Source organism: Symphalangus syndactylus, chromosome 10 (assembly GCF_028878055.3).
Source record: "Symphalangus syndactylus isolate Jambi chromosome 10, NHGRI_mSymSyn1-v2.1_pri, whole genome shotgun sequence".
NCBI lineage: Eukaryota > Metazoa > Chordata > Mammalia > Primates > Hylobatidae > Symphalangus > Symphalangus syndactylus.
The window spans coordinates 51,191,046-51,206,475 of record NC_072432.2 but is presented as its reverse complement, the minus strand read 5'-3'; the positions used below and the strand labels follow the sequence as shown (position 1 = coordinate 51,206,475).

At 43.5% G+C, this 15,430-nt stretch overlaps 2 protein-coding genes across 3 annotated transcripts in view; one reads left to right on the top strand and one right to left on the bottom strand.

Moving 5' to 3' along the window:
* The window catches only part of SLC10A6 (solute carrier family 10 member 6), a 75,143-nt gene that overhangs the window by 32,339 nt on the left and 27,374 nt on the right, over nucleotides 1-15,430 (bottom strand). Inside the window, exon 1 of one of the 2 annotated variants that reach the window (XM_055297077.2) lies at nucleotides 8,725-9,370. The exons of the other annotated variant lie outside the window; for it this stretch is intronic. Coding sequence (XP_055153052.1) covers nucleotides 8,725-9,101 — 377 coding nt within the window. The 5' untranslated portion in view covers nucleotides 9,102-9,370. Of the gene's footprint in view, nucleotides 1-8,724; nucleotides 9,371-15,430 lie in introns of those variants that run through there. 2 annotated transcript variants of the gene reach the window in all.
* LOC129492156 (large ribosomal subunit protein eL8-like) lies at nucleotides 533-1,406 on the top strand. The gene has a single exon (XM_063611027.1). It carries the CDS (start codon nucleotides 542-544, stop codon nucleotides 1,340-1,342), a length of 801 nt encoding a protein of 266 aa, XP_063467097.1. The 5' UTR covers nucleotides 533-541; the 3' UTR covers nucleotides 1,343-1,406.

Below are 15,430 nucleotides of genomic sequence, written 5' to 3'. Positions count from 1 at the left end.
ACAACATTTCTCTACTGAATGGCTTTGGCTCAAACAGCAGAAAGGTAAGATTCATGATTATGGGAAAACAAAGTGAGATTTATATCAGACTGATTCTATATCCTTGATTACCTATGTGATTGCTTCCATCTTTATACAATTTTTAAGCCCATGGTGATCATGATATTGGTCAAGGATGGCAAGAGGTGATCCTGGTGCTCTGCCAACTGTTACAAATACCAGCAAAGCTGGAAAAGCACACAGTGAATGCCTGTGAGTACAGTGGAAAGTCACGCCTTGTATTTTTAGCCATGAAATTCCAATGTAGCATAAACAGAGGATGTGGCTAAGTAAATCTCTTGATTTTCCACGTATAGGAAAATTTTTGGCAAAATCTAACTTCAGTATAACAAGATTCCACTTGCATTAAGAAGAATAGCATCATCATCTCCAAACTATTACAGAAAATAATGAGACAGATTCAGCAAGTCTAGACAAACAGGTAAGTCTTGAACACTCCCTTAAAGCAGGGAAATTACGCTCTCTCCTCCCGCTGCCCAAGATGCCGAAAGGAAAGAAGGCCAAGGGAAAGAAGGTGGCTCCGGCCCCTGCTGTCATGAAGAAGCAGGAGGCTAAGAAAGTGGCGAATCCCCTGTTTGAGAAAAGGCCTAAGAATTTTGGCATTGGACAGGACATCCAGCCCAAAAGAGACCTCACCCGCTTTGTGAAATGGCCCCACTGTATCAGGTTGCAGCGGCAGAGAGCCATCCTCTATAAGCGGCTGAAAGTGCCTCCTGCAATTAACCAGTTCACCCAGGCCCTGGACCGCCAAACAGCTACGCAGCTGCTTAAGCTGGCCCACAAGTACAGACCAGAGACACAGCAAGAGAAGAAGCAGAGACTGCTGGCCCAGGCCAAGAAGAAAGCTGCTGGCAAAGGGGACGTCCCCATGAAGAGACCACCTGTCCTTCGAGCAGGAATTAACACCGTCACCACGTTGGTGGAGAACAAGAAAGCTCAGCTGGTGGTGATTGCACACGACGTGGATTCCGTTGAGCTGGTTGTCTTCTTGCCTGCCCTGTGTCGTAAAATGGGGGTCGCTTACTGCATTATCAAGGGGAAGGCAAGACTGGGACGTCTAGTCCACAGGAAGACCTGCACCACTGTCGCCTTCACACAGGTGAACTTGGAAGACAAAGACGCTTTGGCTAAGCTGGTGGAAGCTATCAGGACCAATTACAATGACAGATATGATGAGATCCGCCGTCACTGGGGCGGCAATGTCCTGGGTCCTAAGTCTGTGGCTCGTATCGCCAAGCTCGAAAAGGCAAAGGCTAAAGAACTTGCCACTAAACTGGGTTAAATGTATGCTGTTGAGTTTTCTGTACATAAAAATAATTAAAATACAAATTTTCCTTCAAAAAAAAGCAGGGAAATTACATATATACACATTACATTAAAATGCAGTGTCAATAACATTTTGCAATTGGAGATTAAGTTATTCATACATTGTTTTCATTTCAAAAATCCCATAAAATCAGGAACTCTGACTCTCAAAACTATGAAAGTATACACTTGCTTTCCGACTGAAAGAAATAAAAAATTATCCAGCTAACCACACGGAGTGAGCTGTAAGATCATACCAACAGATTTGACCCTAGAATAGAGCTCAAGGCCTGATTTTCCATCCCTCAATATAAATGTTACCCTTGTCTGCTGACTTCCAATAATAACGAGCATTTATTGAGCACTATGTGCTATGTCTCATGCTTTTATATACATTTTCTCTTTTCGTCTACATAATAACTCTATGTGTGGGTATTGTTTTCATTGTATAGATACGGAAACTGAAGTACATAGAGACATGGAAGCTTGCATGAAGTCTCATGGATTCAGTCTCAGTTCTGTCTCCAAAGCCTTAAATGCAAAGGATCTTCAGTTTTCCACCAAGACATGTCAGATAGACCTGAACAATTTGAAGTTCTATTTCCAGGTTCTCTACTGAAGGACAAAGAACTTCTTTAAAGTTCAAAGGTCAAAGTTGGCCACTGAGCTTCACAGGCTCCACCACCACCAGTGGTCAGAATCCTTTGTCTGCAGCTGAGGACATAAATACATCCTTAGGGAAGAATGGACCTCTTATATATATCAAAAGTTTTCAAATAAAGATAGTGGGAGGCCAGGCGTAGTGGCCCACACCTGTAATCCCAGCACTTTGGAAGCCCTAGGTGGGAGGATTGCTTGAGCCCAGGAGTTCAAGACCAGCCTGGGCAACATAGTGAGACCTTGTCTCTGTAATACAAAATAAAAAATTAGCAGGGTATGATGGCCCACGCCTATAGTCCCAGCTGCGCTGCTCAGGAGGCTCAGGTGAGAGGATCACTTGACCCCAGAAGGCCAAGACTTCAGTGAGCCATGATTGTATCACTGCACTCCAGCCTGATGACAGAGTCTAAGACCCTGTCTCAAAAAAAAAAAAAAAAAAGACAAGACAAGACAGTGGGAGCTGTCCTGATCCTGAGTTGCATGAATAAATGGACACCTCTTTGCTTTCTTTCCTTCTTTCTTTCTTTCTCTCTCTCTCTCTCTCTTTCTTTTTTAGATGGAGTCTCACTCTGTCGCTTGCCCAGGCTGGACTGCAGTGGTATGATCTCGGCTCACAGCAACCTCTGCCTCCTGGGTCCAAGCATTTCTCCTGCCTCAGTCTCCTGAGTAGCTGGGATTACAGGCATGCATCACCACACCTGGCTAATTTTGTATTTTTAGTAGAGATAGGGTTTTGCCATGTTGGCCAGGCTGGTCTCGAACTCCTGACCTCAAGTGATCTGCCCACCTCAGCCTCCCAAAGGGCTGGGATTACAGTTGTGAGCCACCGCACCTGGTCTGGACCTCTTTTGAGGGTTGTTTTTGTAATACACACAGGCAATCAGAAACTGTCATTCACTCATGTTTACCAAGTGCCTACCACTACCAGGCTGGTACTGTGCATGCAAAGATGAACAAGCCTTCCAGGAGCTTACAGACATAGTAGGTGAGGCAGACAAGTAGCCCAGCTATTGCAATGCTTTCCAACAGATGATAAGGAAGAGTTACATAATTCGGATTATGGGGACAGACAAGAGAAACATCTCTGGGCAGTAGTTTCAGGAGAAACTAGGGTAGAGGAAGGGGGACATTTGGACTTCATATTTTGCTTTGCTTTTCCTATAGTCACGAAATACTTAATATTTAACCTCAGATCCACTCCTAAGCATACACTCAAGGGAAATGAAAGCTGAGACTCAACAGCATTATTCACAATTGCCAAAAAGTGGAAACAATTCAATTGTCCATTGATGGATGAATAGATAAAACATGACACATATATATTATGATATATCATTATATATAGGGTTAGGGTTAGGCATACAGCTCCTTGAGCAGAGACTAAAACACAGACCCTAGGACACAATGTTCTTTTGCCTGCCTTATATTATAATAATAATAGTTCATATCACATTTTATGCCAAGTGAGATTCTAAGCACTTTAGAAATATTAACTCATTCAATCCTCTCAACAGCTCATGATGTAGGAACGCTTCTCATTTTAGAAGTGAGGAAACTGGCCGGGTGTGGTGGCTCACACCTGTAATCCCAGCACTTTGGGAGGCCGAGGTGGGCGGATCAAGAGGTCAGGAGATCAAGACCATCCTGGCTAACATGGTGAAACCTCGTCTCTACTAAAAATACAAAAAATTAGCCAGGCATGGTGGCGGGCGCCTATAGTCCCAGCTACTCAGGAGGCTGAGGCAGGAGAATGGTGTGAACCCGGGAGGCAGAGCTTGCAGTGAGCTGAGATCACACCACTGCACTCCAGCCTGGGCAACAGAGCGAGACTCCGTCTCAAAAAAAATCAAAATAAAAATAAAAAAATAGAAGTGAGGAAACTGAAGCACAGGAAATGTGCATAATCTGCTGAGATGATCCAGTCAGTAAGTGATGGGTCTGCTTGCTGTTTCCAGAACACTTAACTACTACACCGTACTGCCAGATCTTAATTTTCATGTCCTACCCTCAAAGGTAGGAATTCTGTCCATCTCTAGTAGGATATATTGGGGAAAAAAAGTGCCCCCTATTCTTCACCCCTCCCTTATCCATGTCCGCTGTAATGTGACTTGGAAGCTCAGCCCATCAAGAGGCAAAATCGACTTTCCTAATCCATGAAGCTGGACTGGCCTTGCAATCTGCATTGGCCAATGGGATGTGGTGGAAGGATGAGGGTCTGGTTTAAAGCCAACACTTCAAAAGACCTTTTCTGCTTTGCCTTTCTGAGAACCCTGCTGCTGCCATGTAATCAGGTCTAGGCCAGTCTACTAGAAAATGAGAGATCATGTAGTAAGAGAGCCCAGTTGTCCAGGTTGAAGCCACCTGCATTAGTCCATTTTCTTTTTTTTTTTGAGACGGAGTCTCGTGCTTTCACCCAGGCTGGAGTGCAGTGGCGGGATCTCGGCTCACTGCAAGCTCCGCCTCCCGGGTTCACGCCATTTTCCTGCCTCAGCCTCTCAGAGTAGCTGGGACTACAGGTGCCCGCCACCACGCCTGGCTAATTTTTTGTATTTTTAGTAGAGACGGGGTTTCACCGTGTTCTCGATCTCCTGACCTCGTGATCCGCCCGCCTCGGCCTCCCAAAGTGCTGGGATTACAAGCGTGAGCCACCACGCCCAGCCAATTAGTCCATTTTCACACTGCTGTAAAGAAATACTCAAGACTGCGTAATTTATAAAGGAAAGGGATTTGATTGACTCACAGTTGCACATGGTTGGGGAGGCCTCAGGAAACTCACAAACATGGCAGAAGGTGAAGGGGAAGCAAGGACCTTCTTCACAAGGCAGCAGGAGAGAGAAGAAGAACAAAGGAGGAACTTCCAAACACTTATAAAACCATCACTCACTATCATGAGAACAGCATGGAGGAAATCAACCCCATGATCCGATCACCTTCCTCCCTTGACACTCGGGGATTACAGGCCCCTCCCTCGACACATGGGAATTACAATTCGAGATGAGAATTGGGTGGGGACACAGAGCCAAACCATATCACCACCCAAGACCAGTCTACATTTAACCAACCCCAAATATGTAAAAGAACCCAGCCATGATCAGACAAACTCGGCCCAGAGGCAGGATAATTTTTAAGGCTCTTCATACGTATCAGCCAACTGCTTTCTAGGATAGTTATAAGGAAGAACAACATCATGACTGGAGGAGACAGAATAAGGTCAGTTGGCACTGCAGACTGTGGGAACAACATGGGCAAAAGAAAGCTGGAAGAGTGTGAGATATGCTCAGAGAACTATGAGCAGCCCATTTTGACTAAAAACCATTGTTCTTAAGGGGGCTAGTGGAATAAAAGAATCTGGAGAAGTAAAGTAGACTGGCTTAGTAGTTTCTACCAATTTAGTAGGTGTTGAGAAGCCTTTGTATGTATAACATGTTCATTTTCTCCTCACAGTACCATGCGGGTAATGTTATGATTTCCAGTTACAGAGAAGAGGCCCAAGGTCAGGATTTGAATATAGGCAATCTGGTATCAGAGCCTGCCTTATCCACTTACTGCAAAGCCGTAATGGAGACTAAAGGTGCAGAGAACAGCATTTTCATTGTTGTGAAAATACGATTAGCCAAGAAAGAAATTGTGAGGGCCTGACCTGAGGACGTGTTAGTGGAGACCAACAGGAAGCAAGAACTGTGAGCAACACAGCAAGAGGAAGGGCTACAGGGCTTGGCAGTGGATTGAGTGGCCATGGTGAGAATGAGGGTAGTCACAGGGCAAGGCTAAGATGACAAGCCCAGGCAACTGCAAGAGGATGGGTGTCGTCAATCATCTCATTTGCAGAACGCACAAACTGGTTCAAACCAATGGATTCTGAATGCCTGTGTGGGGTGAACACATGGAGAACTGCAAGTGCACTGCATGAAGCAGGAGTGAAGGCATGAGAAACGTGCTCAGGGTCATCTGCAGGGAGCTAAATCTCCACTTCCTCGTGTGTCAAATGAAGATGCTATGCTAACCACTCTTGGATTTTATCCAGCATTAACAGCAGATAAAACTCCTATCAATGACGATCCACTGAGTTTTGCTTAAAACTGATTTTTCGTTGGTATTCAATTATGAAGAAATGTAATTACTTAGATATTGTTTCACACCATACTGGATTTTCACCTATTTGAGTTTCTACTGAAAATTGATTTTATTACTTTTGTACCTATAAGCTTCTAAAAATCTAATATTTAGTTTTTGCTTGCTTTTTTAGTTTTGTTGGTAAGACTCAAAATCAAAATTTAGAAAGAAAAGAGGAAAAGTAGCTAATATTTATTGCACAACTACTATGTGCCTGGCACCCTGAATACACAAACACACACACAAATATATATTTCCTCCATAAAATATAGTCTTGTGTCAGCCAGGCACCGTGGCTCATGCCTGTAATCCCAGCACTTTGGGAGTCCGAGATGAGAGGATCACCTGAGGTCAGGAGTTTGAGAACAGCCTGGCCAACATGGCAAAACCCCATCTCTACTAAAAATACAAAAATTAGCCAGGCATGGTGGCGGGTACCTGTATTCCCAGCTACTCGGGAGGCCGAGGCAGGAGAATTGCTTGAACCCAGGAGGTGGAGGTTGCAGTGAGCCGAGATCGCACCATTGCACTCCAGCCTGGGCGACGAGAGTGAAACTCCACCCCAAACTATTATCTCTGTGTGTGTGTGTGTGTGTGTGTGAGTGTGTGTAAATATATATACATATATATACAGTCTTATAAGAAATAGGTAAATTTAACCCCATTTTGCCAATGATGAGATAAGGCTTATATAGGTTAAATAATTTGAACAAAGTTAAAGGTGAATTAAAGATAGAGTTGGCAAAAGAAAGTAAAAGTAGCTTTATCTTTCATAGGTTTCCTATTCATTGGTGTTTTTATGACAACATTGACTAATAAGAGATTAAGGTAATAAATGTTCTCTTTCCCAGAACACAAGTGTTTGAGAACACTGAAGATTTATGCTGCTACTCAAAACAGAAGATCTAGTTGTGTTGCTAAATGCCATGGGGGAAATGTGCCTAAACTGCAGACTGATGTAAAACAGATGTGAATTCAAATCTGAGTTCTGCCATACTGGTTTGTAGCATTTGGCAAGCTACTTAACCAATCTGAATCACAATTTTCTCAGCTGTAAAATTCAGAACAATAAACGGCCATTTACAAGGTTATTATGAGCCCCAAGAAGAAAATAAGCATGAAAGCATCTATCCCATGCCTATAGGGTACTTAATAAATATTAGTTTCCTTTTTCTTTCCAAAAACTTTTAGGTCCTGGAATTTATCTCTGATTTATAAACTTCATGCAAAGAATATCTATCATTTCCCAGTTAAATAATCAACTTTACTGAATTTGAATTAGCAATGTATATTAGTGGCTTTTACCATTAAGGTAAAACACAAAAGCAATGTATGTTAGTGGCTTTGTATATTAGTGGCTTTTACCATTAAAGTAAAATACAAAATTCATCAAGTTATTTTTTTTTCAAATTTCTCATAAGTGGGTAAACAAAAACACTGCCATAGGAAAGTTAGTTCCTATTCTGCATGGTATGAGCCCATTAAAATTTATAAATGAAATATGGTCCATACACTAAACATTCAGCACATGCGGGAAACTGGAAACCCATACCTGCAGCTGACTCTCACTGATGTCAACTCCCAGCTCAGCCATTACCTCTGATTCATTCATTCATGGTAATGTAAATCTCAACTAAATGACATACACATGAAATACTTAAATTTACAAGCAGTTCTTCCCCAGGGCAGGAGGTGAAACGGTATGTTCATAAGTAAGCAAAGAGTCTCGAGAGACAATTGTTTTTAGCTCTTCTTCCAGTGCTGATCCCTCTACTCTTTCCTCAAATGCTCTTTTTTTCCCCCATCAAAACATGTAATCCAGAAAAGCATGTGACTAATTCATCCTCATTAAAGTGTAAATAAGGGACAAGGCTTAATGTCTCCCAGAAGTATTTATCTACACCATAATTGGGAATAAGGTCACTGGCTTAAAGGGAAGGAATGCGAATCTAGTGATGACGTTAACCATCTGCAAAGCAACAAGAAAGAACAATTTTAGTCCTGAGAGCCTTAGCGTTGCTCCTGAAGTCAAATCAACAGGCCATCTCAGCACTTAAAGCTGGATATGGCCACCAGACACCCCTAAAGCTCCTTTATCCAGTCCTCTGAAGTGCTTCTTTCCTAAAGTAGGTGCTCAGGCATCACTGACTAGAGCTACGGGAGTCTCATTCTGACTATGCCATTGACACAACCACAATGGCTGCTACCAAATCACAATCGTTAGCTTCTTGGGATTCTTGGCTTAAGTCCTGGGAGTTGCTAAAGAGGCCAGTGTAGGTAAGAATGAGCTCAAGCTTAGGAAGGGCCACTGGGTGAGTTGAGGTGCAGACCTGCCTCCACTATCACACAGGAAACACATCCCACTGCTCAGAACAGTAGCCAATAAAACAAATGAGGATCAGCAAAGTAACTTTTGAGCACTGAAAGGAAAGCCCACCCATGGCTGTACAAGTCTCTGTGATATTTGTAACATTTCCCACTAGAATCTCTACCAAAAGATTGGAAGAGTGTTTAACACAAGAGTTTCAGTTATTCCCCCCAGGCAGGATAAGAGACAGACTGCTGAGCTTCCCTGGGGTTACTTACCTGAGATCCATATCTCCGTCAACCCAGAAGGTGAAAATATTAGAGATGGTGCCCCCCGGGCAGCAGCCCATGATGAGAACAGCAATAGCTTGGACTGGCTTCAGAGAAAAGCTGATGGCCAGGAGATAAGCTGTAAAAGGCATGAGCCCAAATTGGCAGAGCAGTCCCACAGCAATGCCCCAGGGTCTCCTGACGTGCGACCACAGCTTCCGGATCTCCACGGAGCATCCCAAAGAGAACATGAGCAGCCCCATCATCACAGTGGACACCACTGTGAAAACGAGCTCTAGGTTTCCATGTACCTCCAGTCCCACTGGCAGCTCCTCCTCTGAACTGTTGGCAGGGCAGGCTGAGCTGCTGGAACAATTGGCTCTCATCTCCTCATCTCCTTAAGGCAGCATTACAAATGAACATCGGCAACAATGGCCGGGCAGGTCTATCCTGCCACATTTTGTAATAGTGCAACGAAGTCACACGTGGAGAATCATTCCAATAACTGTTGGCCAGCAAGGTGATTCATCCTAATCTGATCAATTTTTTCACAAGTGGCATTATAAAAGTAATTATCACGGGCATGAAACATATAATAAACTGCGGTAAGTAAGGCTTTCCACTTCTGTTCTTACTCACCACTGAATATGTATGTGAGATGAGACAAACAAACTTGTTGTCAAGTGGAGTGACCGGGCTATGTCGTCAGCATCACATTGTGTCCCAGGAAAGTAGGGTGGATGCCAAGAAATAATTTCTCCAAATTCAGTTGGGATTTCAAAGAGCCAGGATGCACAGACAGAAAGGCTAACTCCGGAAAAAACAACAAAGCCAAAGCCACACCTCCTAGTATTAGCAAAGCGTGTCTGTTGGAAATATTAGAGCAAAAAACAAAAAAAAACAAAAAAACGCCGGTGAAGGAAATGTCAGGAGGGACTATGAATTATTTCAAGAGAGCTTCAGAATTTGTCTCATTTTTCTTCTATTTCTATTAGAATTTGTGTCTAAAGTCAATAATTAAACACCTGCGAGAATAATATGGTATTAGCCACCTAATTATGTCTCGTGAAACATGTGAAAACCAATTCCTTCACTCAAAATAATTCAAGGGAGCTGTCACTTGCTTTTGGAGATAAGAGTCTACTTTGAGATACATACCCCTGGGCCTCCTAGGGACATCTGGGAATCCTGCAAGGGGATGTGGTAAAGAGCTTGGTCTGGAATGGAGATGGGGTCTGAGGACAGCCTCTGACCACAGTGCCCAGGGCCCCTCTGTGCGTTCTAAGCAGGCACTGCTGGCAAAACCCAACAAGGACTGTATGGTTCTGTGAAACTAAACCTCCGAAAAAGCAGGTGCCACACCCTTTCTCACAGCAGAAAGTTTATTTGTGGGGCACAGGCTAGTAACAAGGCATACTTCATAAACGCTTCTACCTGTCTCAAGAGGGATACTAGCTATGCATTGTTTATTCTTGGATGAGCAAATTCTTTTCCATGACAGAATGCTCAGGACATGCTGACTGTATAAAAATACAAGTTAGATTCAAATGTGAAGTAAATTCTATTTGAAGAAAGAATAAACTGCCTTTGGCAAACAAACCCTGAAGGCAGCTTTGGCCATCCAACCTCCCTGGAGGTTGCATATAAGGGGTCAGCACAGGGCGTATTTACGCAGAGCCCTACAGAGAATGGACACTGAGGAATGGGAAAGGTCTCTGGAAGGCAAGGTGTTCCCAGCTTGAATGATGCAGAGGTGTGGTCAGGCTGAGGAGGAAGGGAGGAGGGAGACAGCTAACATTTTCTGAACACTTCTCAGGGGTGACAGAGGTGGTGATATGGTTTGGCTGTTTTCCCCCCGCACCCAAATCTCATCTTGAATTATAGCTCCCATAATTCCCATATGTCATGGGAGGAACCTGGTGGAAGGTCATTGAATCATGGGGGCGGGTTTCTCCCGTGCTGTTCTCATGACAGTGAATAAGTCTCTCAAGTTCTGATGGTTTGATAAAGGGGAGTTCCCCTACACACGCTCTTGCCTTTTCTACCACCATGTAAGACGTGTCTTGCTTCCCCTTCACCCTCTGCCATTATTGTGAGGCCTCCTCAGCCATGTGGAACTGTGAGTCAATTAAACCTTTTTCCTTTATAAATTACCCAGTCTTGGGTATGTCTTTATTAACAGTGTAAAAACAGACTGATACAGGTGGACTAGGTGCTTTACACATATATGTGGCTATGTCTGGTGAAGCAGAACTTTATTTACTTATTTAGCAAGAGAAAGTGTCAGGGGTGTCTGTCTAGATAATGTCCAAAAGCCCTTTAGTCAAACTTCTTTTTTTTTTTTTTTTGAGATGGAGTCTCCCACTGTTGCCTAGGCTGGAGTGCAGTGGTGCGATCTCGGCTCACTGCAAGCTCCGCCTCCCGGGTTCACACCATTCTCCTGCCTCAGCCTCCCGAGTAGCTGGGACTACAGGCGCCCACCACCATGCCAGGCTAATTTTTTGTATTTTTTTTTTTTTGTATTTTTAGTAGAGACAGGGTTTCACTATGTTAGCCAGGATGGTCTCGATCTCCTGACCTCGTGATCTGCCCGCCTCAGCCTTCCAAAGTGTCAACCTTCTTTGTTCCCAGGAAGAGTCACTTGAATGGCCCTTTTCAGTTATACAAATTTAAGTTTTGTATAAGCATTTCCATTCCTGATGAGGATGGTATAAGTGCCTCCATTTCTGATGAGAATGATGTGACAGGAACTTTTGCAATTGCTGGGTACTCAGTGCTGATAGAGGGGAGGGGGCTAAATATGCATAGCAGCCTTAAGGAGCCTCCTGGGGGACGGAGAAAGGTGACCTTGGCCACTTCTCTTTTAAAGTGTAGTGTTGGCTGGGCACAGTGGCTCATGCCTGTAATCCCAGCACTTTGGGAGGCTGAGGCAAGCAGATCACAAGGTCAGGAGATCGAGACTGTCCTGGCTAACACAGTGAAACCCCATCTCTACTAAAAATACAAAAAAATTAGCCGGGCGTGGTGGTGGGCGCCTGTAATCCCAGCTACTCGGGAGGCTGAGGCAGCAGAATGGCATGAACCAGGGAGGTGGAGCTTGCAGTGAGCGGAGATCATGCCACTGAACTTCAGCCTGGCAGCCTGGGCGACAGAGCAAGACTCCGTCTCAAAAAAAAAAAAAAAAAAAAAGTAGTGTTATCAGAATTTCTCAAAAGAATTAGGATGTTTCCAACTGAGGTCAGCTGGTCCTAATATGCACCAGGAAAGACAGGGGTTTCTTGCCTGATGACAGGTTGCTCTGTGTCCAGTCACCCTGACAGATGCCACAGGACACAATGACTAAGTATATGGATGTGACCTGAAGAGAAATCATATTGAGAGCGCAGGCTTGGACACTGCCATGTTGTGTGTGAGGACTGGACCAGAAGGGACATGGTGGCAATGGATAAAGGCCCACTGGACTGGGTGGGGCCAACGCATCAAAAGGTCCCAACAGAAACAACAGCAGTGATCCCAGGGCCTACCAGCAGGCTGGTCAGGCTTTTCCAAGTTTCTCCCCAGCTGGAGATGGGAAGGAGATTTTCTTGGGAAAAGTAACTACTTAGGGTTCTGGTCAATTAGTAAAGAAGATTTCAAATACGGGATCGCAGACTTCCCGCCCTTATTTGCAAGTAGAGATTCAAATGATTAATTAGAAAATTTTAAAAAGCATGACCAACTTTACATCCCAAGCCAGTGGGGCAGATCATGAGATCCCACTTAATCCTCACATTTATTCTAGGAAGTAACAAAGGCCCATTGGGGCCATATTATTTGTCCAAGATTATTAAGCAGGTAAATTATAACATTGGGATTTAAATCTCAATCTAATTCTCCACCTGTCCTCATTTCCTTCCCTGGAGCACACCAAAGTGGAAGCAACGAAAAGCAGTCAAGAGCAAGACTGGCAACCACTTAGGCATAGCTCAGGGGTAAAACACCACTATTTGGCTTAAGGATGGAGAAATAAACTAATCCCTAATCTCTAATATTATCTTCTATTCTCACACACTTAAAAGGGATCTACATATGTTCAATATGTATGCACCTTCATTTTGAGATCCAGTTCTACAAATCACAGGAAGTATTTCATGTACTTCCAGCCTCTGCAAGTAGAATTTGGGGTGAAAGATACTCCTCAGGAAAACCAACAGAAAAGGCTGGGAATGTAAAGTCTGAGGGGAAAGTGCCAAAAGAAAAGGTAACCAGACGGCTGTGGAACTGTTTCTCACGCTCTGAAAGGTAGCGCAGGGGAAGACTTCTAGAAGCCTGAAGGACAGAAAAATCCTATAGGTTCAAAAAGAGTTTATGTAAATTCATGACAGATAAATCCAAAACAGATATAAAGGAAATTGGCAGTAATGGAAAAAGTAGACTGTTTTCTCAGACATGACACAAGGTAAAAAGCCATATTCAGTATTTTTTTTTAACTCAACAACAAAAGCACTATCACTTCCCAGAAAAAAAGACAAAATACTTGAAAAAAAGTTATCAACATCTTCTATGGTTAGAATGTCCCTTCCAAAACTCATGTTGACATTTAATTGTCATTTTAACAGTGTTGAGAAGTGGGCCCTTTAAGAGGTAATTAGGTCATGAGGGCTCTGGTTAGATGAACACTGTTATAGTGGGGAAGAATGGGTTTATTATAGTGAGAATGCCATGTGATGCCTTCTGACATATCATGATGCAGCAAGAAGGCCCTGGCCAGATGTGACCCTTTGGGAAGCCCATGATTTTGGGCTTCCCAGCCTCCAGAACCATGAACCAAATAAATCTCTTTTCTTTATAAATTACTTTGTCCATGGTACTCTGTTATAGCAGCAGAAAACAGCCAGGCGTGGTGGCTCACACCTATAATCCCAGCACTTTAGGAGGCTAAGGCGGGAGGATCACTTGAGGTCAGGAGTTCAAGACCAGCCTGACCAACATGGTGGAACCCTGTCTCCACTAAAAATACAAAAATTAGCTGGGCGTGGTGGTGGGTACCTGTATTCCCAGCTACTCGGGAGGCTGAGGCAGGAGAATCACATGAACCTGGGAGTCGGAGGTTACAGTGAGCTGAGATCATGCCATTTCACTCCAGCCTGGGTGACAGAGCAAGACTCCATCTCAAAAAAAAAAAGAAAAAAGAAAAAAAAGGAGAAAAGAAAAGAAATTAGGACAACATCACCACTAGTTTTTTCAGTTTTTTTTGTTTTTTTGAGACAGGGTCTCATTCTGTCACCCAGGCTGGAGTACAGTGGTGCTATTATGGCTCACTGAAGCATTGATCTCTGGGGCTTAGACGATCTTCCCACCTCAGCTCTCAAGTAGCTGGGACCACAGGCGCACACTACCATGCCTGGCCAATTTTTATATTTTTTGTAGAGATGGGATTTCTCCATGTTGCCCAGGCTGGTTTCGAACTCTTCCACCCCGGCCTCCCAAAGTGCTGGTACTGCAGGTGTAAGCCACTGCACCTGGCCATCACTACTAATTTTTTTTTAAAGTACAGTGAAGTAAGATAACATGTTTTGCATAACAATAAGAATAAACAATTTTAAGGTGAATATCCCCAGCTTGTAAGAGTTGAGTGAAAGATACATTCTCATATACTGCAGGTGGGAAAGAAAATTCATATAACCTTTCTGGGTAAAGTCTGGCAATATGTACTAAGAGTCTTTGTTTATTAAGAAGATGTTTTAATAAACAAACTTCAACATTGGCAAAGATTTATTATTTCTTTTCGCTCTGTCGCCAGGCTTGAGTGCAGTGGTACGATCTCGGCTCACTGCAACCTCCACCTCCTGGGTTCAAGTGATTCTCCTGCCTCAGCCTCCTGAGTAGCTGGGACTACAGGCGCCACCACGCCCAGCTAATTTTTTTGTATATTTAGTAGAGATTGGGTTTCACCATGTTGGCCAAATGGCCTCCATCTCTTGACCTCATGATCTGCCCACCTTGGCCTCCCAAAGTGCTAGGATTACAGGCGTGACCCACCGTGCCCAGCCAAGATTTATTATTTCTTTGGGGCAGATGTTCCTATTTATACTAGTATTGTTATTTACAAATACTTTCCTATTTATAACAGCATATTTATAAAAGCAGAAAACTAGGACAACTTAAATGTCCAAAGAGAGACTGATTAAGTAAATTATAGTACAACTATACAATGAGGTGATATGGAGCTTTTTTTAATGCTCCAGGAGAGGTACAGTGGCTCACCCCTGTAATCCCAGCACTTTGGGAGGCCGAGGTGGGAGGATCACTTGAGCCCAGGAGTTCGAGACCAGTCTGAGCAACCTAGTGAGACTCCGTCTCTACAAAAAAAAAATTTTTTTAATTAGCCAGTCCTGGTGGCATGCACCTGTCGTCCCAGCTACTCAGGAGGCAGAGGTGGAAGAATCACTTGAGCTTGGGAGGTCTAAGCTACACTGAGCCATGATCACACCACTGCATTCCAGCCTGGGTGACAGAGTGACATCCTGCCTCAAAAAATAAAAATTTAAAAATTTTTTTAAAAAGTAAACATTTTAACAAGGAGAAATATTTATAACATTAAACATGATCATTTTTTCTTATTGATAGGCAAACAGAATGTTCCTAGCCATGTTAAAATAATAAGCAAATGGAAAAACTCCAAAATTTTCATAATGATTGCTTCTGTATGCTGAATTAGCGATGATTTGTTCTT